Source organism: Ovis aries, chromosome 3 (assembly GCF_016772045.2).
Source record: "Ovis aries strain OAR_USU_Benz2616 breed Rambouillet chromosome 3, ARS-UI_Ramb_v3.0, whole genome shotgun sequence".
In the NCBI taxonomy this organism is placed as follows: domain Eukaryota; kingdom Metazoa; phylum Chordata; class Mammalia; order Artiodactyla; family Bovidae; genus Ovis; species Ovis aries.
Window position 1 is genome coordinate 91,709,148 of NC_056056.1, and position 24,001 is coordinate 91,733,148.

Genomic DNA, 24,001 nt, shown 5'->3' on the forward strand with positions numbered 1-24,001 from the left:
AATTCATCTGTGATTCTATCAACTTGCTGTAAACATAAACTTTCCAATAATTAGTATTAAAAAATTTCAAATTCCCCAGGAATTTCATAAGATGAGATTTTTAAGAATTTGTTACAGTAAACACTGTGACTGAAGTACAATAGCTCATCAATAGTTCACAGCTCTATTAACAACAGAGACCAAAAACGCCAAAGGTTACAAACTAATCATGTACTCTTTTTCACTTTTTCCTATAAGCTGGGAATAGAAACACAAGTAAAGACACAGTTCCTGCCTTTGAAATGACAGGAAACACCCATGTGAAAAATATAAGAAATGACTATGAGTACAAAGGAGAAGTCCTACAGAGTATCATGGCTGCACAAAGGCGTGAGTAGTGAGCCTACAGGGGTAGGATAATCCAGAAAGGCTAAATGAAAAAGGTGACTTCTGAGCTGAGCCTTCAAAGATGGCCAAGATGATGGGGGCAAGATACTGTAAACAGTGAAAGCAGCATGTGCAAGGGCATGAAAATCCTAATGCAGTGAAGAAGCTATGAACAGGTACGTATAGGCAGATGGATGGCTAGTAAGGTTGATAGAGGCTTCACCATACTAACAACTTTTAATTTTGTTAAGTATAGAAAGGAGAGGATTTTGAAACAGGAAAATATTATGTCTAGATTTGCAACTTTTAATAATCACTTCAGTAGCAAAATAGCAGGTAACTAAAGATGTGTATTTTGCCTGGAGAAGGCAATGGCATCCCACTCCAGTACTCTTGCTGGAGTACTGGAAAATCCCATGGATGGAGGAGCCTGGTGGGCTGCTGTCTATGGTGTCACACGGAGTCGGACACGACTGAAGTGACTTAGCAGCAGCAGCAGTAAAAGTGGAAAGCAGGGCTTCCCTGGTGGCTCAGGGGTAAAAAATCTGCCTGCTAACGCAGGAGACACGGATTTGATCCCTGATTCAGGAAGATCCCACATGCCACAGAACTAAGACCATGCACCACAACTACTAAGCCTATGTGCCACAACTACTGAAGCCTGTGCACCCTAGAGCCCGTGCTCCACAACAAGAGATGCAAATGCAGTGAGCAGCCTGAGCACCACAACTAGCCCCCACTCACCACAACCAGAAAAAAGCCTATGAAGCAATAAAGACCCAGTGCAGCCACACATAAATAAAATTAAAACGAACAACAAAAAAAGTAGAATGCAATGGAATAGATGGTAGTAGCATTCACTCTCACAGGAAATACAAAAAAAAAGCAGTTTAGCGGATGGGGAAAACAGGTTCAGTCAAGGTGGACACGAACAGAAGATAGGCTCTGAGATATAGAGATGTGGGCTAGAAATAAAGTGAAGGAATCACACAAAGGTAGAAAATACAAACAATGGTACGTGATGTCCTAGGAGAGCAGGCAAAAGGGTAGGGAGTCAAAGAATAATGTCATAACCTTAAACTTAAGCTTGCTAAAGACTATTTCTTAATAGGCTTGCTTTAAAAAAAAAAATTGGTTCACATCTACTCCTCTTTCCTCATTCAGCAACAGCAGCTGTGGCTTCACTTTCACTTTTCACTTTCATGCACTGGAGAAGGAAATGGCAACCCACTCCAGTGTTCTTGGCTGGAGAATCCCAGGGACGGCGGAGCCTGGTGGGCTGCCATCTATGGGGTCGCACAGAGTCGGACACGACTGAAGCAACTTAGCAGCAGCAGCAGCTGTGATTTATGTGTCTCTTACTCTCCTCTTCTGTTTCACTCATCTGGCCAGCAGAAGGGAATTTAAATAGTTTTTCCATCTGCATTATAGATTGTAGTCAAGATTTCTTATTGAATCCAACCCCCTTAATTTTTTCAGATGAAGACACTTGAGGACAAGACTTGACCAAAGTTGCATAGGTCATAAACATGCTATAAACTTAATCTGCATGCATCCTAATGCCCTTAAAAATCAGGCCCCAGGAATGGAAATCCACTTGAGAGCAATAAAAAATACTTACTTAATTTCAATTAGCATATACGTAATACAAAGAGCAAATGCTCCAGCAAGATCAATCAAAACAAATGGATTCATTCGGGGAAGGAAGATACTGCTAAGTCCTGGAATAATTCCACACAAGCTATGAAAAAAAACAAACAAAAAGAGTACTCATTAGCAAAACTTATGTAATAATAATGAAAACTATATAAAAGATGACTTGTATTTTAGTATCATAAATTGTTTAACAAGGAGGATTTGAGAACAAATCTCTCACTTGTAAAGTTCTTTTTTGTATCATCAATTAAAAAATAAGAAAAAGTGAAGGGAAAAGAAGAATCTGATCTGTGAGATTCATATAGTAACCTCAGCAATGAATAATGTTAAGTTCCCATAATAGATATGTTTCCTGTGCATTCCTTTAACAATATGTATTTTATGAAACCCCAAACATCTTACCTTCTGCTAAGATCTGCAACATGCTCTTGAAGCCAACTTGTACTAGCAGCTTTAAAAAGAAAATACTTAAATTATTAAAATTACCAGAAATAATTATTAGATTACCAGAAATACTTGATTCTTAAATTAAAAAAATAAATTTCATGATTACTATGTAACACTACAAAGGGATACATTATACCTAGAACTTTTTTCTTTTTTTATGCCTTTAGGATACTAAATGAATAGTAGTTTCAACTACAGTACATAGCTGACCTGATGGAATCAATGAACTTACATATGTCATCGTTACTATTAATTTGACGTTTTAAAGGCTTATTATACTGCAAAGCAAAGCTTCCTAACCAGTGTGTTGAGAATGAGTTGCAGGTCCACCAATTACTAATTCTCTTAGCTTTCAGAGAGGCCAGGTATCTGGCTACATGCAGGTGGCAGTCAGTGACTGACCCTGGACATGTAGCCTCCAGGTGCAAGCATACTCTTACGCTTACCCCAGGGTGCTACAGAAATTCTCATTTATGTGCACCATGATGTAGAAAAGATTGGCAAGCCATACAAAAAGTGGCCTAGAACAGCAGTTAAAGCAGACTCTGGTGCCAGAATATTTGGCTTCAACCTCAACCCTCCCCTTGACTGAGCCCTGAGGCAAGTGACTTAATCTCTCAGTGCCTCACTGTAAAGTGGGGAGAATAAAATGATCTACCTTATACGGTTATAGGAAGAATTAAATGGGTTCTGTGTAGAGTATTGAGCACAGTGCCTGGCAGAAAGTGCTTTAATATTATTTTTCACTCAAATTTCAACTCATGTTGTAAATCTTGATATTTCTGCGAACTTTCATTTCCAGCTAATATAAATACAAACTAGATGATTTTTCTGGAAATAAACTTGGCAATATATATCAAACACTTAAAAAACATACTGTATCTTTAACCCATTTATAATTTTTTCTCTGAGAAGATTAGAAATGCATATAAGAAATCTGATAGAAAAAAGGTGGTTACAGTTAAAAGGAAAAGTTGACTATGTACAATAGACTAATTTTTTTAAATATTCATGACAAAATGTTATCCAAGCATTCAAAAATTATTTTTCAAAGATTATTTAATAACAGGCAATATTCAAGACGTAAAGTGAAAAAAGCCAAACTTAAAATTTTTAACTGATACAATTCTAAGTATGTAAAAAAATATACATATTTGCACAGAAAAAAAAAGGAACAAAACAGAAATGTTAACAGATGTTATCTCTGGCTCATGAGATTACCAGTACTATTTCCTTCTTGTATTTTTTGCTCTTCAAGGAAACACAGTTTGTAAATCTTTGTACCTTCTTAAAATTTCAAGAATGAGCATAACAGTATTTTAATAAAGTTTTTTCAAAATAATTGATGATCATAAATATCATTATTTAATTTTCTAGTTTATGCAGTAATTCTTAAAACTCTAATTCATACAAATACAACTCATACTTCATGACACTTGGGAAGTTGTTTAAGCTTGAATGGGTATTTCAGAAAGCTTTCTTCCCCTGGTTATCTTGGTATTCAAGTCAGTGAGACTTAAAAAGACCTTCCCCTAGTTTTTCTTCAAAGTGTAGGTGTGTGTACACAGCCCGCTTTTGTTTTTACCTCAGTGTAAAGTGAGGTAAAACTCCTCCAGCCATCCAACAGTGGTTAACCTGGTTTTGGGGAGTAGGATTCCAAAACACTGAAATTAGTGAAAAATGTCAATAATTTAGACCACTAAAATGAAAAATTCTATCTGAATTTTTAAAGACTTGAAAGTAAAAGAATGTATCAAAAGGACCAAAATCTGGCTACTTTCAAATATATGCCCACCCATCATTGCCCCGGAGAGTTCCTGGGAATGAAGTTAATTAACAAAATATAATTATTTGCAATGAGCACATCAACTAATCTATGTACGCTAAGGCTTCTAAAACACGTTCTTAGGTAGTTTATACATTTAAAATTTCATTCATGTTATCTGGTAAATGTCATTTTTTATCTCATGTAATTTAATATGTCAGTTCTGCTTGTTTTTAAGGAATATGTTATTTTAAAGCTTAAAAAGTTAGATTCTTTATTTTCTGCTTCATAATTTTCTGAAGATTTTAGAACTTTAGGGGGAGGCAGTCCTTTCTTTTCCTCAGGATACACTTTCTCGTTGATTTATGAATCCATGAAACAAACAAAAGACTTGTTGCTTTGAAAAATTAATTGGATTTTTATTAATGGTAAACAAAAACATACCTTCAGAAACATAAGCAAAAGGTTTATTCCGAATTGAAAGCATTGTGAACAGGTTGAAGGAAAGAGCCACAAAAGTACCAACTAATAATCTTCCCCTAAAAAGAATAACACTGTTATTTTTTTCTTGGTAATATTAATATGTAATTTCAGCATGTAGCGAGACTAGGAGATGAAGGAGCAGAGTGGTCTGCTTCAATATTTACAGTCAGAATTTGAACTCAGTTTCTAGCTCCATGACCCATGTTCTGCATGTGGTTGCTCTATCTTACATGGGATCCCCACCCCTCCAAAAAAGACCCTTAGCATTAACAGTGTCTTCTTACAGGTAATTGCTGTTATAAATCTTCAGAAATGCTACAGGTATTTGGTTTACAGTCTGCTGGCTAAGTCAACCTATCCTGAATGAAACTGATCAGAATAGATCCACACAGTTAACAACTATGTTTCAGCTAATAACATTTCCATCTCTTCTAGAGATGCTACTAAAAAATTTGGGGATCCAAATTATAGAAGACAAGACAAGGCTGGTTTAGCATGTTCACCTGGGTTTGGAAATACTGAGGGACCTGACATCACAGTAGAGAGGCCGTTCTGTTCAGTATAAAAACGTGGGGGCTTGGGAACAGTTAAGGGTGAAAAGAAGGCATCTTGGGATTTGGGGATTTTGCTTGTGAAATATATATTACCACACTCTGAACTCTAGTATGGGCCAAAGTAATCACTATTTCATAATATACCAATTAATCACTGAGAATCAAACTTAATAGTATATTATATGGCAAAAGTAGAATCTTACGTGTGTATCTCGGGCTGCTCCAAAAAGCGTTCTGCGCTAAAAGAAAGAAATAATGTTAATGCATTAAAGAATTAAGTTAAAAAACTTTATTAAATACATAATTAATCTAATAAATTCACAAAACTTTAAAATATGACCTGTTGATTACTAGTAGTGATGAGACAAATAGACCCACAAATTATCCTCAAGGTGCAATGTCCAATCTTTGTCTAACAAACCTGCTTTTGGGTTTATACTAGGCATTAAAACATGTCTGACTGAATCCCTTCCTTTTATTCCCATCACTTATGACTGGATTTAGTAGTATCAAAGGTAATAAAAGAAGGGTATAAAGAGGGAGAAAAGTCTGAAACATGAAGAAATTATACTATCAAATCTCCAGCATTGCTCATATTAATTTGTATACCCTTTTAAACCAGAATGTCTCACTGGATTCTTTCATATTTCCAAAGGTAGCATAGGTAGAATCTGCAGTGACAGAAACATCATATACAAATGTACCTTTCTTTTAAAATAAAGAGAGCTCCCAACTGTGCCAAGACTGTGGAGGCAAACACAGCCAGGACTTCTAATCTTTCAAATCTGAAATTGGAAAATCAATTAAATTAGCATAATTTTTTCAATTCACAAACTAGCATCTCTATAACACATTCACTCACTCACTACAAGTGTAACTACTATAAGCCAAACACTGTTTAAAAAAGTCTAGTTTCTCGAATGATAATAAACAGTGAATATCTAAGATTTTAGAAAGAGTACCTATTTATACAACATATATTCTCTATGGCTTTTATTCTCTAGAAATGTTCATTATCATCATAACAGCTAACACTTAATTGACCCATTTTATGTTAGACACCAGTCAAAGTACTTAACACATTACCTCATCTAAATCCTTATGAGGGTTATTCTATCCCTTTTTAAAAAAATAAATAAGTAAGAGATAAGGAACCTGAAGCCCAAGAGGAAGAGTAACTGTTTAGAGTCCTATAGCTGGCAAGTGGAGGGGTCAGATTGACAAACTCGGACACCCTGGCTCTAGTGTCCATGACTTTAACCACTACTATAGAGAAGAGAGCGAAAAAGTTGGCTCAACATTCAGAAAACTAAGGTCATGATGGCATCCGGTCCCATCACTTCATGGCAAATAGATGGGGAAACAAGGGAAACAGTGGCTGACTTTATTTTGGGGGGCTCCAAAATCACTGCAGATGGTGATTGCAGCCATGAAATTAAAAGATGCTTACTCCGTGGAAGGAAAATTATGACCAACCTAGATAACATATTCAAATACTTTGTCAACAAAGGTCCGTCTAGTCAAGGCTATGGTTTTTCCAGTGGTCATGTATGGATGTGAGAGTTGGACTATAAAGAAAGCTGAGCGCCAAAGAACTGATGCTTTTGAACTGTGATGTTGAAGACTCTTGAGAGTCCCTTGGACTGCAAGGAGATCCAACCAGTCCATTCTGAAGGAGATCAGTCCTGGGTATTCACTGGAAGGACTGATGTTGAAGCTGAAACTCCAATACTTTGGCCACCTGATGTGAAAAGCTGACTCATTTGAAAAGACCCTGATGCTGGGAAAGATTGAGGGCAGGAGGAGAACGGGATGACAGAGAATGAGATGGTTGGATGGCATCACCGACTCGATGGACATGGGTTTGGGTGGACTCCGGGAGCTGGTGATGGACAGGGAGGCCTGGCGTGCTGCGGTTCATGGGGTCGCAAAGAGTCAGACATGACTGAGTGACTGAACTGAACTGATACTGCCTGTCATATTTACATATAATTGCAGTTGATTGAATATGTCTTATTATCCCTGGAGAGCTTATTTATCTTGGTTTTTGCCACTATACAGAGTTTAATGGCATTCAACACTTGTAGTATGTACATATACTAAAATTTCTCAAGGAAATAATTATGTTCAGAAAAGATAATAAATAATTAAGGATGTTCATCACATTACTTTTTTCTCCTCAAATCAGCTGGTTTAATTCCAGGAGGTACAAAATTCAGGAAATAATAAAATAATTAAGGACATACATCACATTGCTATTGGTAACGGAAAAATGTTGGAATCAACAAAAGACCATTATGTATTACTAAAAATATAACAAATGTATTTACTGACATGAAAGGAAGTAAATGAAGAAAAGTGGGTTATAGAAGGGTATGAAGAAAACAGTATGTAAATGCAGCAACATTATCTGTAGATACTGGTAAGTTGATACTAAAGTGCATATGGGAATGCAAAAGGTGAAGGAAAGCAAAGGGCTAAAGAACAAAGTAGGAAGATTTCCACTACAGTGTTCCACAAGATTTTAAACTACAGTAATTAACACAGTACAGAACTGATGCAAAGACAGACAAATACACCTTGAAGAGAAAGGAGAATCCAGAAACAGACCAACACATACACAGTTACTTGACTAATGAAAAAGTAGCACATAAAAGCAATAAAAAAGAAGAAACCTGATTCAATTAATGTTTTAACAAATTGAATAGCTATATAGTAACCAATGTGCCTTGACCTCTACTTCAAACCATATACAAAAACCAAATTCTAGTTTGATTGTTAAGCCTATATGTAAAAGGTCAAATTGTAAAACTTCTAATGACAGGGCAGAGTATCTTATGATCTTGGGCCAAGATTTCTTGACAAGTACACAGAAAGTACTAACTGTAAAGGAAAAGACTGATAAACTGAATTTTATCATTGAAATTAAAAACTTTCCATGCATCAGAAGATAGCTTTAAGAGAATGAAAGAACTCCTATGGATCAATCAGAAAAAATAAGCAACCCAATATAAAAGTGGATAAAACACTTTAACAAGGATTTCAGAAAAGAGGTAATCTGAATGGCTAATAAACATAAGAAAAAGTGTTCAAATACTCATAAAGAAAATAACTTAAACCTACAATGAGATACCACTGCACTTCCTAGAATGGCTTCTGAAAAAAAGGCAATGCCAACAGTTGGTAAGGACATGAAGCAACTAGAACTCAGATATACTGCCAGTGGAAATGTGTACTGCCAGTAGAAATGCAAAACCACCCTGGAAAACTGCTTGGTATTATCCTATCTTCTAATGACAAATATATGCAAGTTCTATGACAGTAATTTCACTCAAAGACATATGCCCAACATAAATGAGCATACATGTATACCAAAGAAAAGTACAAAATGACCATATGTAGTTTTATTCATAATAACAAAAAGCTAAAAATTACCTAAATTTCTTTCAATAGTTGAACATATAAACGTATGTTGGCATATTGGAATATTAGAGCAAAGAACAAGAATGAATTACTGCTATATGATGATACATATTACAATCCCATTTTTATGATTTGAAAACTGGCAACAATAATCTGCAATGACAGCAATCGGAATACTGGTTACTTTTGTCGGCGTTTGACTCTGACTCAACCTTAAGTCATTAATGGAGGCTTTGGGGGAACTCATAATGGTTTATATAATGATCCAGATAGTAGTTATACAAGTATATTTATCTGTTAAAATTCATCAAACTGTACAAGGATATAAGTAAGGAATAAGATAACAGTCCATGCTACCAAGAAATCTATATTTTAAAGGGGGAGACAAAAAAATAACTGATAAGTTCTATACAGAGAATTACAGTAGTCTGATGCGTAATGTTAGTCGCTCAGTCGTGTCCGACTGTTTGCAGCCCCATGGACTGAGTTGCAGCCTGCCAGGCTCCTCTGTCCATGGAATTCTCCAGGCAAGAAGACTGGGAGTGGGTTGCCATTCCCTTTGCTAGGGATCTTCCCAATCTAGGGACTGAACCTGGGTGTCCTGCAGTGCAGGCAGAATCTTTACTGTCTGAGCCACCAGGGAAGTCCAGGCTGATGTGACAAGAGACTAACTGGGTGATCTATTTTAGAATTCATTTTAGATTGGGCCCAGTCACTTAATGATACTAGCACTTGGTAATATTAAACTGGAATAACACAACTGGGCTTATCTTGCAAGAATCAGGTGAAGAGCATCTCAAGGAGAGAGAACAGTCTGTATAAAGATCCTAAAGCAAGAATAAGTTATATTCAAATTATAGACACAAAGACAGAGTGCATGACAGTGGTGACTTGAAAACAAGTAGGCGGGGTGTAAGTCATACAAAGCCTTTATAAACAAGGGAAAGGAGTCAGGATTTTATTCTCAGTGTGATAGGAAACAACTGGATGGTTTTAAGGAGTAGAATGATAGCATGACTTAGGCTTAAAAAAACAAACACTGGTTGCTACACAGAGAATGGACTACAAGCGACAGTAAAAGCGAACTATGCAGACTAGTTAGGACTAGGACGCAGGATGTTGATGAAGGCAAGAAACGAAGGTAGCTTGGTTAGGACGGTAGTACCGGAGATAGAAATGGGGGTGGAGGCAGATTCTGGATGTGTTTGTAAGTTATCCTGACATAACCTCCTGATGGATAAATGTGGGTGATGAGAGAATAATCGAGGATTTTGCCTGAGCAACTATGTGGCTGTGTATTTACTAAGATGGGAAAAACTACAGAGGAACAGATTTTGGGGAAAGAAAACAAAACAGGAAATTTAGCTTGAATTTAAGACATCAATTATGCATCCATGTGAAGCTGGCATGAAGGGAACACTGACATGAGATAAATCTCAGTGCTGCAGAACTGAATTTTGGAATTATCAGATACAGATGATACTTCAAGCCATGTGACTGACTGTAATTATATTTAATTGCTTTCTCATTTTCTATTCTCTAAGCAATGAGACCAAAATGGGAGCTGCCATGTCTTTATTTAACCTTGTATCCTGGCCACAGGAGCTGAACTAAGAAGACTAACATCTATACCAAGGCGGAAAAACCAACAGCTCCTTCTCATGATTTTCGGAACTAGAGCTGGGGAAGAGTCCTTTCCTCTCTAGGAGGAAGGTGAGAAGGTTCCAAGTTTTGCTAGAAGTTATCATTCCAGAAGAGTGGAGAAAAATGGTCTGAGAAACCGAACCTGACATGCAGAGAAAAGCAGGCCACTGAGGTAAGAGAAAGACAATGTCCTGAGTGTCCCTGTGCCAGCTTACCTCAGTCTTCCCGCACTTTGAAAAAGTACATTATCATTTTCCCGCCAAATTAGTTTGAGTTGGATTTCTGTCACCACCAAAAGCCTGACTCAAGAGTTGAGATTTCCATATACAGATATCTATTCTCTACAAATGGTTATCATAGTAACAGTCCAACTCTATCAAATTTCAGTGACACATAAATATTTTCATTTTGCATAAAATTTCATGTTCACTCTGTCCTATTACTTAAGTAAATAAAACCAGATTTTGTTCGAAAGAATATAATCCTGATGAATAGTATGGAAAAGAAAGTTTAGTTTGGTTCAAGAAGTTTCTCCACCAAGGTTAAATTTTTCTTTCTAGTTCTTTCCTTGAATCTGAAAGGAATTCATTTCTTTTCCTAATATAATAAAAGAATCGGGGACTTCCCTGGTGGTTCAATGGGTGAGACTCCACACCCCCAATGGAGGTGCCCTGAGTTCGATCCCTGGTCAGGAAAGTAGATCCCACATACTGCAACTAAGACTTGGCACAGCTAAATAAATGAATAAATATAAAAAAAAATCCTCTGATGTAAAAGATTATTTTCCAGCTTTCAGCAATTTCTAAACTATAGACACAGAAATCTCAAAATCTTTGTCAGTGTGTTGCTGTCACAAATCTAGTCTCATGATAAAAATACACCTCTACCACTGCATCAATGTTAAAACGTATCCCACTTACTTTAACATCTAGAAGATACATACACGAAAATCCTTTGTACCTTCTCTAACTGAAATAAGAAATTACCAAAGTATCAAAGACCTTAAAATGAACATTTTATGTTCAGATTTGCTTTGTAAAATAGCAAAGAACCTAATGTGAACATTTTACTTTAATATGATTTAAATTTAATCATCTATGTTTCCTATCTAGAATCCTCTTAGAAGATGCTTTTTAAAATCTACTTTTACTATTTATCACTATCACACTAAACAGGCAATACTTATTTTCTAGAAATATTCAAGCTAGCTCATTAGTAGTTTAACTACTAATTTTAACAGCAATAAGTTAGCAGAAAATAAAGCAAATTGAACTTACCCAAATGAATAGGCAGGGCTAGGTTTCCTCATCATCACCCAATAACTTATTAAACAAGTTATCAAACTAAGTAAAAAGGCAAATAAATTCAGCATTAGAACAAGAGCTAGAGGACATACAGAAAGAAATTTAGCTTTCAGAATACCTAAGTTGCTAAAAGTTAACAGTGTTCACAGGCTAATAACAAATTATTCTAATAATTTATAATCTAATCACAATAAACACCCTAAGATGTGAGTTTTAACATGGGGAGAAACAGAAGTTATGATAATACCATTAAGACAGTTAAACAGAATACTTTAAACTCATATTTTCTCTACTCAGTAAGTTATCCACCCTAAATAGTTTCCATAACTGAGTCTGCAAAAAATAACACAGTAATAATCAGAATATTAACTTGATTTAGGCATAAACATTTCAACTTTGATAAACTTTATTTAATCTACGTTAAAAGTTAAACTAAATATTAATGACACCTTGACAATATCCTAGATGAGGTAAAGTTATGGTTGCCTTCCAAGTATAGCGGAGACTCACTCTAAAACAATTTACTACAGTGTGAAACCCAGTAACAACTATTTGTTTTAGATCCATCAAGAAGATTTAGTTGTGACTGATGAAAAGACATCCTTATAACACACCTATAGCACAGATATTGGAGACATCATTGTCCAAGCACTTTGCAATCTATTGGAAACATGGGGCTTCCCTGGTGGCTCAGATGGTAAAGAATCCGCCTACAATGCGGGAGACCTGGGTTTTATCTCTGGGTTGGGAAGATCCTCTGGAGGAGGGCATGGTAACCCACTCCAGTATTCTTGCCTGGAGAATCCCCATGGACAGAGGAGCCTGGCGGGCTACAGTCCATGGGGTCTCAAACAGTCGGACACCACTGAGTGACTAAGCACACACACACTGGAAATAAGAAAGGTCCCCAAAAGCAGGAGCCGAAGGTTATCTCTCAATCTCACAATCACATACATGCTTTGCAGTTATTAATGCCCATCGTTTCTTTTCCCATCTACACAGTTCCAGTGGGAACTGGTATGCTCTTACATGTTCCTGCTCCCTAGCAGGAACCTTCAGCTGACTCATCTCTAGGTAGGCAACTGACCTAATGTCTGGGTATTTTTCTGTTGCTATGTAAATGGGATATCTTTTTCCAGCATATCTTCTAATTGTTTTTATTTGTATACATGATCCATGCTGATAATTTTACTTATTTCACAGATTACTTTCCTTTAATTAAAGAAAATTTCATACATTCAGTGCAATAAATTCTTCTTTTATTTTTACTGTTTTATTCAAAATAGGACATTTATACAGAAATGTGCATAAAACACCTAGGTACATTTTAACAAATAGAAAAAAAACCCACCCATGTAACCACAAATTAAGGCCAGGAGTAAAACAACAGGGAAGTCTTCTGGACGTCTCTTTCTTTTTTTTAAATGAAGTATAGTTGATTGAAAAACTCTATATAAGCTTCAAAACATTAAGGAGAGTTTTTAAAACTTACCTAAAAAGATCAAAAATGGTCAGGTAAGTATAGGCAGTTAAAGCTGCAAAACAACAGAAAGACTCATTAAAATGTTACTGAATCCATGGTTAGTAAATACAACAACTAATGGCACATAAAAATAAAAGAGGTTTTTAAAAACACAAGAAAGATATTAAGAGGTTTTACTTTTTAAGGAAAACTCAATAAACCTCAAAATCTTATTTATAAACTACATAAATTGAAGAACTAACCTATCACACTAAAAATACCTCACAAAAAGATACATGCACCCCATGTTCACAGCAGCACTATTTACAGTAGCCAAGACATGGAAGCAACCCAAGTGTCCCTCAACAGACACACATGTAGGAAGGAATATTACTCATCCATAAAAAAGAATGAATTCTGCCGTTTGCAGCAACATGGATAAACCCTAGAGTATATTCTGGTTGGGGAAATAAGTCAGAGAAAGACAAATACTATATGGTATCACTTATATATGAAATCTAAAAAAATAAAACAAACAAATGTATTAATATATAGCTTCCTCACCAAGGGAAGTCCCTATAGTAATTCTGAGTGGAGTATAATCTATAAAAATACTGACTCACTATGCTGTACACCTGAAACTAATAACATAAATCAACTATATCTCAATTAAAAAATAAAAAGAAACCTTCGTTTTTCAAATAGATTTAAATTTTTGGAAAAAGCTCATTTTAAATAATGCCTAGCAATTGAACCAAATTGTACAGTTTACAAGGTACTTGTGAGGGACTTCCCAGGCAGTGGTTAAGACTCCGCACTGCCACTGCAGGGAGCAGGGGATCAATCCCTGGTTGGGGAATTAATATCCCACATGCCAAGTGACACGGCCAAAACAGAATATAACAAGGTCCTTTTGGAATAGATTCTCCCATTTAAATCTTCCAGTTATATTTCAGAATAATATATTCCATGTTAAGGAAGACATACCTTTATTTAAAGTGAGAACAATAAAAGTGAAATTAATAATTAAATATAAAAATAAGAACAGTGACATACCTATACTGTTAGTGGAACTGCACCACATTAGCAGGAAGCCAGTACATGTTAGGTTTATTGCACCAAAGAGCAGTATCTTCCAGGACTGTGAAAAGGAAAATCATTCTTATTTGTACAACACCGATAAACTTCTTTGGGTCCACTCAAGTTTTATGATTCCTACTCTAATATTCAAAGGAAAAAGGACAACCTGTTTTAAAAAACTGAAGGGTTACAGTTTCTAAAACTTCCCCCCAAATTCATCAACTAAGTTATTATAATATATAAACCTAAAAAATTCGAGAAGGGGAATTATTCAAGAGAAAATAAATTCTGATATATAAATTCTCAAATAGTTGAGAAAATATGATGACATTTGAATATAATTTTGACTCTATAAACATGTATATGGAGACAGTGATAAAACAAATGGGGCAAAATATAAAGCAACTGATGAATCTGAATAAAGGGTATAAGGGAATTCCTTATACCAATCTTAAAACTTCTGTAAGCTTGCAATTACATCAAAAAAGTTACCCCGCCCATCCACCCACCAAAAACAGAACAATGCTTGGTTATTTACCAAATAAGTCATAAGAAACAGGACTGCTAAAAAAAGGAGATTACCACAGTTCAGAAGTTCACAGACAAGGGAGGATTTGAGATACACCTTGAAACAGCTAGGATCTAGCCAGAGGAAGGAAGAATAGCATTCTAAAAATAAAGGGAGACGAGATCAAGTGAAGGGTTTTTTACTTTGTTCTGCTCCAATCCCTACACAGGGAGACCAACATTTGTTTCAAAGTATAGATGAAATAGTGGAAAGGTTGTTATTTGGAAATGTTAAGTTTAAATATATAATTGCTAAGGTCAATTAAGGTATGGGAAAGGTATGGGATAGGATGGTTTTAGAATACAGATGAAAGCTGTAGGTCTAGAAAGGAAGAACACCACCAGAAGTGAGAAGGATAAGAAGGTAACTCAAGAGACAGAAATCATAAGGAAGAAAGAAGTGACAGTGATGGAGCACAGAGGTAACAGGCTGTAAATCTAAGGAAGAAACAAGGCCATTTCCTAAAACTAAGGCATATGGTAAAGTAGAACTGGAAACGTAAATACAGAAAAAATCTTCAGAATAGCTGTTATGGTGAATACGTTACTGAATCATCAAAAAGAAGAACAACAATTACCAGCATGAATTTATGGGAGACACCATTCTTGAACTTCCTCCTCAAGGAGGAGCAAAACCAGAAGGGCAGGTGACATGGGGATGTTAGAAAGTTGAGAACTGATATGACAGGTTAACAGGACGAGGGACTGTATGCTTAATGAGGACATGACAGGACACAGGGCCTAGTCAGGACAGGGATTCAGTAACAGTCAGAAGAGGCAGATAAAGCATGTAATACATGCCGTTCTACTGCCGAATCAAGCCGTTAATCAAAATTTGAGTATCTATTTTGTAACAGATACTATTTGAGGCACTGGAGATACAGCAGTGAATGAAACATGGACCTTATAATCCAGGTGGGGTGACAGACAAGAAGCAAATATATAAAGTCAGGTGGTGATAAGTGCTAGGAAGAAAAAAAAAGGCATAGTTAAGAACACAGTAATGGAAGATATTAAAGAGCTGCTAATCTAGATGGGGTTGTCAGACAGAACTCTGATAAGGTGACATGTGACCAGAAATCTGAAAGAGGCGAAGATGCTAAGCATCCAGACATCTCGGAGAGAAAATGGGAACCACAGTGCAAATACTTTGAGATAAAAGAGGGGCTGAGGACAGCTAGACAGGAGAGGTGAGAGGAAGTCTGGGGCTACATTAAGTAGTGTCATGTATGCTAGGAAAAGATGAGATGGAACAGTGACTTAGCTTTCATTTTAAAAAGCTCATTCAGCTTCTCAACCTAGAATATACTGCACAGGGGCAAGGATGAAAGTAGGAAGACCATTTAGAATGTGCTTGCAATAAACCATGTGGGGAATGATGGTAGCTTGGAAGGTGGGTGTTAGAAGAGTCAGATTCTGGGTATCACGGGGACAGAGCTGGCATTTACTTATAAAACAGCTGTGAGGAGTGAAGGAAGGAGAGGGGTAAAGGTGACTCCAAGGTTTCTGGCCTGAGCCATGTAGTGAAGAAGTGACAGAAAATCAAAGTTCAGGTTTGATCTGACTAAATTTGAGATGGCTATTAGATATTTGGGTGAAAATGCTGAGAAGGCCGTTATATATAGGAATTGGAGGCAGGGAAGAAGGTAGAGGGTGAGATATAAATACGGGGTCACCGGCATACGGTAGTGAAAGTGTCACCAAGATGGAATGAGGCAAACAAGTTCTCTAAGTCCTGGGCACCCCAAACTCGGAAGTCAGAAAGATGGGAGGGGAGTAACAAAGGAGGCTGAAAAATAAAGACTAAGCAGTAAGTGGGCCCCCACAGGGGGCGCTGGTGGTAAAGAACCCGCCTGCCAATGCAGCAGACATAAGAGACGTGGGTTCGAACCCTGGGTCAGGAAGATCCCCTGGAGGAGAGCACAGCAACCCACTCCAGTATTCTTGCTTAGAGAATCCCATGGATAGAGGAGCCTGGCAGGCTACCGTCCATGGGGTCACGAAGAGTCGGACATGACTGAGTGACTAATACTTTCACACTTTCAAGAAGTAACTAGGAAGAAAATCAAGGGTGGCAGTTCAGAGTCCAAGTGAATAAAATGCTTTAAGGAGGAAGACTAATTCAAATGCCACTGAAGGCCAAATAAGATGGGAAATGAGGATGACCATTGCTTTGGCAACACAGAGGTTATTAGGTACTTGTAAAAGCAGTTTCTGGGGATAAGTGGGGACTAGAGTTACACTGGTTTTACTTAACAGAAACAGGGAGAAGAGAAACTGAACAAAGAGAGTAAAGACAATTGTAAACAGTTTTGCTTCAAAAGCAAGCAGAGAAAGGAAGCAGCAGCTGAGAGTGGTATTTATGGCACGTAATTATGATGTGAGAAGGAGAAAGATTAAAGAAGGAATAACAATGCAAGAGAAGACGGAATGGTTCTAGGAACACTGGCTCTGAGTAAGGCAACAACGGAGGGACTGGCCCTATGCAGCAGATCAGACAGTTCATTCAAAGAAACGGGCGGGAAGGCAGAGTGTTGGCAGATGTGCTAATGACAGGAAGCAGAAGTTTTCTCCTGATTGCTTCTTTTCCTTCAGAGAAACAGGAAGCAAGATGCAACAGGTTAGAGTGAGGACGAACACGGTTTGGGGAGTTTGAGGATAGAAGTGAAAGAAAATGGGATCAAACTGTCACTTAAGAACGTGGGAAGTTGAATAAACTAGGAAGATACAGTGAGGGCAGCGCTAATGGCATACCTGATCATGAATTTAAAGTGAGACCAGGGGCTTCCCTCGTGGACCAGTGGTTAAGACTGTGCTTCCACTGAAGGGGGCACAGGTTCAATCTCTGGTTGGGGAACTAAGATCCCACCTGTGGCATGGTGTGGCCAAAAAAATTTAAAAACAACAACAAAAAAACAAGGTAAGACCAGTCAGTACAGTTTTGTGTTTAAGGCTACACTCAGTTGCTTGCATGAGGTAGAGTAGAGTAAGACTTAATAAAGTTGAGGATTTGCCAATAAAGTATGATAGACAGAAGATGGGAACAGAGGGGTTGAAGGCATGTGCAAGAAAATGAAAATGATGGACCAGAGAATCTAAATTGATAGGCAAGCAATTGACAATAAGAGACGTAAAAAACAGTGAAAACACAGCAGAGTCAATGAACTGGAGGTCCCGGTAAGAGAAGGGAACTGGAAAGACAAGAGACGGCGACTGATGAGTAAAATGCTTATAAGTGAGACAATGGGAGGACAGTTATTGTGAATGATAAAGCATATGCATGAGCGGGCTTTCTTGGTGGCTCAGTGGTAAAGAATCTGCCTGCCAAGAAGGACTTGCGGGTTCGATCCCTGAGTCAGGAAGATTCCCTGGAGAAGGAAATGGCAATCCACTCCAATATTTTTGCCTGGGAAATCTCTTGGACATAGACATATAGTGGGCTTCACAGGATCACAAAAGTGTCAGACATGACTTGGCAGCTGAGCAGCAGCAGCAGCATGGTATGATCATAGGAGTGGGCAGTTGAGACGGACGCAGGACAAGATCTGTGGTGAGGAACTGAGGGGTAAGGATCTTTCACATGAAATATGAAATCACTGAGAACTAAGACAGGAGAAGTAATGAACAGCAATGAGCCAGGTGGATCTCTTCCGATTTAAATTACGATAGAGGTTACCTGTACAATCCAGGTGCTCCTGTATCAGTTTTGCTCCTACTACCTATTCTGAGGGATACTGTGCTGCACTGAAGTATGCTTAAAGAACTTCCTGCTTACTTCTGCAATAGAGTTTGTTTTCCATCAACATCATAACTATCTGTTCTCAAGACAGCATACTAAATGGACTAGATACATAAGTAGGTGAGTTAGTTCTCTACCCTTGGCTCTTGAAGTTTAACATCTAGAGGTGAGAATATTTCCAAATACTAGGATTACTGGCTTCTGATTATATCCCAAGGTTTTATAAACAGGAGATAAAAGGGTAAAAAACAAAGAAAAGAAGTCTTTAGTATCACAAGACATGGTCAATATTATTGCTTCTGCTTATTATGTTACATAAAGCTAGCATTATTTAAAACTTTATTTTATACTTTTATTAAAAATGTGAGCAAGAGACACTACCCTCAAGGAACTTACAGTATAAATGAGACAGTAATGAGAACAATGAAAACAGAATAATAACTAGAAAGTCTGCATTGGTGACCAAAATGGGTACCGATTGTTTATTTATAGTCTCAAAGTTTACCTTAATGAGAAAACTTGTTTTCTACCTTACATTCAAAATGAGAAAATATGGGTTCAAACCACATCCACTTAATTTGTTAAAAAACTAACAACATAAGGCAATCACCAAACAATTTTTCTTCAAAACTCTTTAAAATCAGAAAAAAAAACTAATCAAAGTCGAGTTTCCTCCCAGGCATAACAACTGTATACTAAAGTGCTGTGATTTCACATTAACAAATTACTTATCCAACAAAAAAAATGAAAACACTGTGATGAATTGAGTGATTTATATTTGTCTTAAAAATTACCGTTTTCAACTTTATAATATTGTTGATACAATAAAATTAGGATTAAGAAATAAAAATAGCTTACCCTTCGATCAGCTGCTACAAGTCTAAATTCCTGTAATAACTTGCCAAAAAGAGATCTCTGTGGTTTTCTAAAGAGATGAATTGTCCCCTTTAAAGTAAACAAAAAATATACAAATCAGCATTTAAGTACCTAAGCTTCTGCACTCCTGTGATATAGTAGATCACAACTAACATTTCTTGAATGCTTGATACATGCCAAGCAATTATTCTAGACACCTTACATGTATTTATCTATATAAGATTCACAATAACCTATGCGGTAGAAATAATTTTTAGTAAACTAAGTACACAATGCTAGTAACATCTGAGCAGGAATTCAAACCTAGGAGTTTTAGCTCAGGACCAAAACCTCTGCTTTAAAATAGATTGCCTAAGCAATTTTGAACTGGAAAAGCAGTTTCTAAGTAGCTCTAATTTCCAAGAAATTATACCATTTACCTAATTAAAGCTTTATATATGAAAAGTCTGGCAACTATTATTACAGTCAGACCTCTGAGTTTCTCTCTTAGGCATTCAAAGTATGTGACATCTAGCTAGCTTCCAGGGTCCCTGCTAGTATGCAGTACGGTACTAGCAGAGAAGGAACATGTCAGTGCTGACCACAGAGGGACTTGCCACTCAAGTTCAGGAAACAGTGTAAGAAAGCCTTCACATAAAGGAGAAGTCAACCACATATAGGAAATTAGCCTGAAATTAAGACAGTATCCAACATCAGTAGGAGAAAGTATGGCTTATTCAATAAATGGTATTTGGAAAAAGGCAAAGATGGGTCCTTACTATACTTCTCCATCTAAGTTTTCAAATATAAAACAATAGAACATTTGAAGAAACTCATGTATAAGAAAGAAAACCCAAGAAAAATAAACTGAAGATCTTTGTTGTTACAAAGGTAAAGTAATTGTTTCTGTAGAAAAAATATCCTTCACAATTTTCAATGGGTCATACACAATAACTTGACTACTAAGTGCCATGCACTTAAATATTTGGATTTCAACTTTAACAAAATATTTTCCTAGATGGTAAAGGCCACAATCACTATACCACACGGCATTTCTATCTCATTAAAGTTGGCCAATTTGACTCAAAGACTGACTTTTCACAGACAGCAGAGGAAATGGGAGTTAACAGATAAAAAATGTGAAGTTTCAGATCCATTCCAAGCAGAAGTATGATTTGCCTACAGGTAGCATTTAGAAACATCTCAGTAGCTATAAAATGGTATATTCCATTTCTTTAAGTTTGACATGTCATTAGTCGTGTTGAGACTCAGTGAAGGCAGAAAATAGGCTGAGTGCTAGAAATGTGGTATAACAAAAACAGCAAAATGTTGCTAACTCTGGAGGCCAAGTTACGGCTATATGGGGACTTTATGATATTCTCTCTTCTTTTCTGCATGTTTGAAAGTTTACACAATAAAAAGTTAAAGATATACTCTAAAATGTAAAAATAAAGCATCAAGAAAAAGGTATTACCAATTTTGATACCCAAATAAAGATCAGTGTATGTGAATAACCTAAGGCTCTGCTAAATCAATTCAGTTGAAAAGGAACAATATGCTGTTTTTATCCGAGATGTTAATAAATGTTAATGTTAACAAACATACTTTATTCTTAAAGAATTATGAGTGGGATATTTTGGTCCTAAAGATAAATTCTGCTTACTACTGGTATCCTTGAATACCTTCTAACTTCTAGCTCATTTAAAATTATTTCAGTTACTTTAAGTTTCAGGTTAAGACAATCAAGCTTCCCTGGTGGCTCAGAGGTTAAAGCGTCTGCCTGGAATGCAGGAGACCTGGGTTCGATCCCTGAGTTGGAAGATCCCCTGGAGAAGGAAATGGCAACCCACTCCAGTACTCTTGCCTGGAGAATCCCATGAAGGGAGGAGCCTGGTCGGCTACAGTCCACTGAGTCACAAAGAGTCGGACACGACTGAGCGACTTCACTTTCACTTTTCAAAAGGCAGATGTCCATTTCTGATGCCATTCTGATAGTGAAGGAACAACTACAAATACCCTAATCTTAATGTCACTCTTTCTAAAATTATATTGGCTCTCCACTGTTATCAAAATAAACACCAAATTTTACAACCTGGAACTCAATGTGTTGAGTTAGCCTGTTTCTTTCCATTTTCTCTCTTGCTCAATTTCCACTATTGAGGAAATTGCTCTCCTCAATTTCCACTGTACTGGTGTACTCGTCTCATGATCATATTGATAATTCTAGAGTGACAGGGTCAGACTGGTCTAACCCAGGCACTAACAGCCCTGTAGCACTTAGCAAGTTATCTGACCTCTCTGTTTCCTCACCCAGGCTAGAGTAATGAATAGTAGACTAAGAGACTAGAATAAAGGGACAAAGTACTCAGTTCACTGGTTCACTTCCTACAAGAAGCCATATAAGGTTATTTAAATGACAGAGTTTTTTTTTTTTTTTTTTTTTTTAATGCCATTTGCTTTGTAATTCACCACAGGCTAGCCTTCATACTGTCACCTTGCATGGTAAGTTCATTTTCAGTAACTTCACCAATGACAAGGGCTATATTTTCCCAACATTCTCTAAGACAGCACTATGCTTTGCACATAGTATATGTTATTAAAATAAATAATGGGCAGTTTTAAAAATAAAACTTAAATGCTAGTATTTCCCTTATTACTAATGTTTCAAATATAAAAGTTTACTGCCAAGGCTACTTATTCATCATTCTCTGAAACAATATTTATTGAAAACTTCCTCTGGGCCAGGCACTGTACAAAAGACTCTGGGAATATGACAGTGAATACATAGGTTCTGCTCTTAAAGAGCTTATAGCCTAGGAAGTGAGAAAGACAAGCCAGTAAATACACAATCGTAACACAGTCTGGTAAGGGCTACAGATGTTACTGGTAAAAAGCAGCCTCATAGGAGCCTAAAGGAGGCACTTAATAGGACCTTGAACATGACAGAAAGGCTCAGGAAAGAGACTAAAAGACACGTAAGGGATGGAGAACAATTCTGGCAGATAGAACAGCACATATTAACTCAGTGCAAAGGTCTAATTCTTAGAGCACAATCTGCAAGCTGTTCCTGGTAGCTGGAATATGGATATATGTATGTATGGGTGAAAAAACCCTGCAAAGGTAAGAAGATAGACTACAGATGTCTTTGCTTGCCATACTAAACAGGTCTTTAGCTTGTGGGCTAAAGAAAAAAAAAAGGAAGAATTTTAAGCAAGGGACTGTTATGGTCAAGTTTTAGAAACAACTCTGCTATACAGTGGTGAATGTTCTGATGTTGAACACAGAGGCTATTTGGTCATGCAAGAGTAAACTTTTACCTACTTTCTACATGTTTAAAGGAAAGATTACAAGAAATTTAGAAAATATTTCAGTAGATAAATAAGACATTTTTTCCACCATATCCACTCCAGGAAAAAACGGAATGACAATGCTTAGACACAGAAACATGATACAGGCTATCAATAAGAAATCCATAAATTTTTCTGATAAAATGGTAACTCTTTTGACATTGAAATCACAATCCACTGCTTACCCTTAGATAAAATTCAGAGAGCTATATACTTGATTTATGAAAGAATAAAACAACTAACTTGTCTAACAAAATTTAAACACCACATTCCTAAAGCCCTAAGGTATACTGGGATCTACAAACGCACCAAAAAAACTGCAATAAGAGGAACGACCGACACCTGACTTTAGCCAATCTTTGGCCTTCTGAAAGTTGTGCTGTATCCGGCTATCTGCACTCAGTAAAACCAATTTGGAGAGTGGGGCGTCAGATTCAATAGCCTATTAATCATGCTGTTCATTAATGCAACGTTATCATCACTGCTGTAAGCATCACTAATACGGTCGTTGCTGCTGTGGACTTGTTTTCAGATCTTTTGTCGGTGTTGTGGTTCCTGACACCAGCAAAGACTTCTATTTCTATATCAAGGGTATTACGGCAGGGAGGAGTCCTCATCAGAGCCAAAAAAGTCGGTCTGGAGCGATGCCGGGGTCCCGAGAGGCAGAGGAACCGGGTGAGGGAGAGAGGGGGCATCAGAGCTCTGAGGGCACTCTCTCCGACGCTAGAGGCTCCTTCCGGGGACCTCGAGCATAATTCTGACGACCCCTCCTCTGGGCAGCTGAAGCATTTTTAGGCCGCTTCGGAACCAGAGAGAATAAGAATCACAAAAGAAACCCTCATTCCCCTGGCCAACTCACCATGATAAGGAGCGGCACAGCTCCCACCGGAAGACGCTCTGGGAGCTGGTAGTTCCCTGGAGCGGAAGGGGCGTGGACATCAGAGGCCGATTGGTTGCGAGCGACGCGGGGGGCGGAAGTGCGTGCACTGGCCTCCTGGTCCGGCGCCCCACTTCCCGGCTGCCCCTGCGTTCCATAGAGGCGAAGGCGGCGGCTAGAGCGACTCTTCCAAGCTGGTGGAGGTCTGGTTGCAGATTTGCCAGCTGAGGTCTTTAGCTTTAGGAGCAATTTGTTTGTTTGTAACTAGAAGAATTTCTTTGAGTCCTGAAGCGGTTTGAGCTACGTTGTGCTTTTTAATTTTTTCAATACCTTATGAAATAGGTAACATTCCCATTTTTCAACGGAGAGAAACTTACCCAGAGACATACCTAGTTTGCCATAGTAGCTGCTGCTCAGGCCGACTGACAGTAT

The 24,001-nt window shown here is 37.4% G+C and overlaps 1 protein-coding gene across 5 annotated transcripts in view; it reads right to left on the reverse strand.

Moving 5' to 3' along the window:
* Positions 1-23,591, reverse strand: part of SLC30A6 (solute carrier family 30 member 6) — a 45,612-nt gene extending 22,021 nt beyond the window's left edge. The window contains exons 1-10 of one of the 5 annotated variants that reach the window (XM_004006039.5): positions 23,552-23,591; positions 19,349-19,435; positions 14,161-14,245; positions 13,135-13,177; positions 11,616-11,681; positions 5,976-6,056; positions 5,475-5,510; positions 4,679-4,773; positions 2,425-2,473; positions 1,988-2,107 (exon numbers count right to left, since the gene is read on the reverse strand). In XM_004006039.5, the coding sequence (XP_004006088.1) occupies positions 1,988-2,107; positions 2,425-2,473; positions 4,679-4,773; positions 5,475-5,510; positions 5,976-6,056; positions 11,616-11,681; positions 13,135-13,177; positions 14,161-14,245; positions 19,349-19,435; positions 23,552-23,554 (665 nt within the window). In that variant the 5' untranslated portion in view covers positions 23,555-23,591. Of the gene's footprint in view, positions 1-1,987; positions 2,108-2,424; positions 2,474-4,054; positions 4,109-4,678; positions 4,774-5,474; positions 5,511-5,975; positions 6,057-11,258; positions 11,281-11,615; positions 11,682-13,134; positions 13,178-14,160; positions 14,246-19,348; positions 19,436-23,551 lie in introns of those variants that run through there. The other 4 variants (XM_060412320.1, XM_060412321.1, XM_042246308.1 and 1 more) reach the window with 4 other exon arrangements.
* Positions 23,592-24,001: the final 410 nt, after the last annotated feature.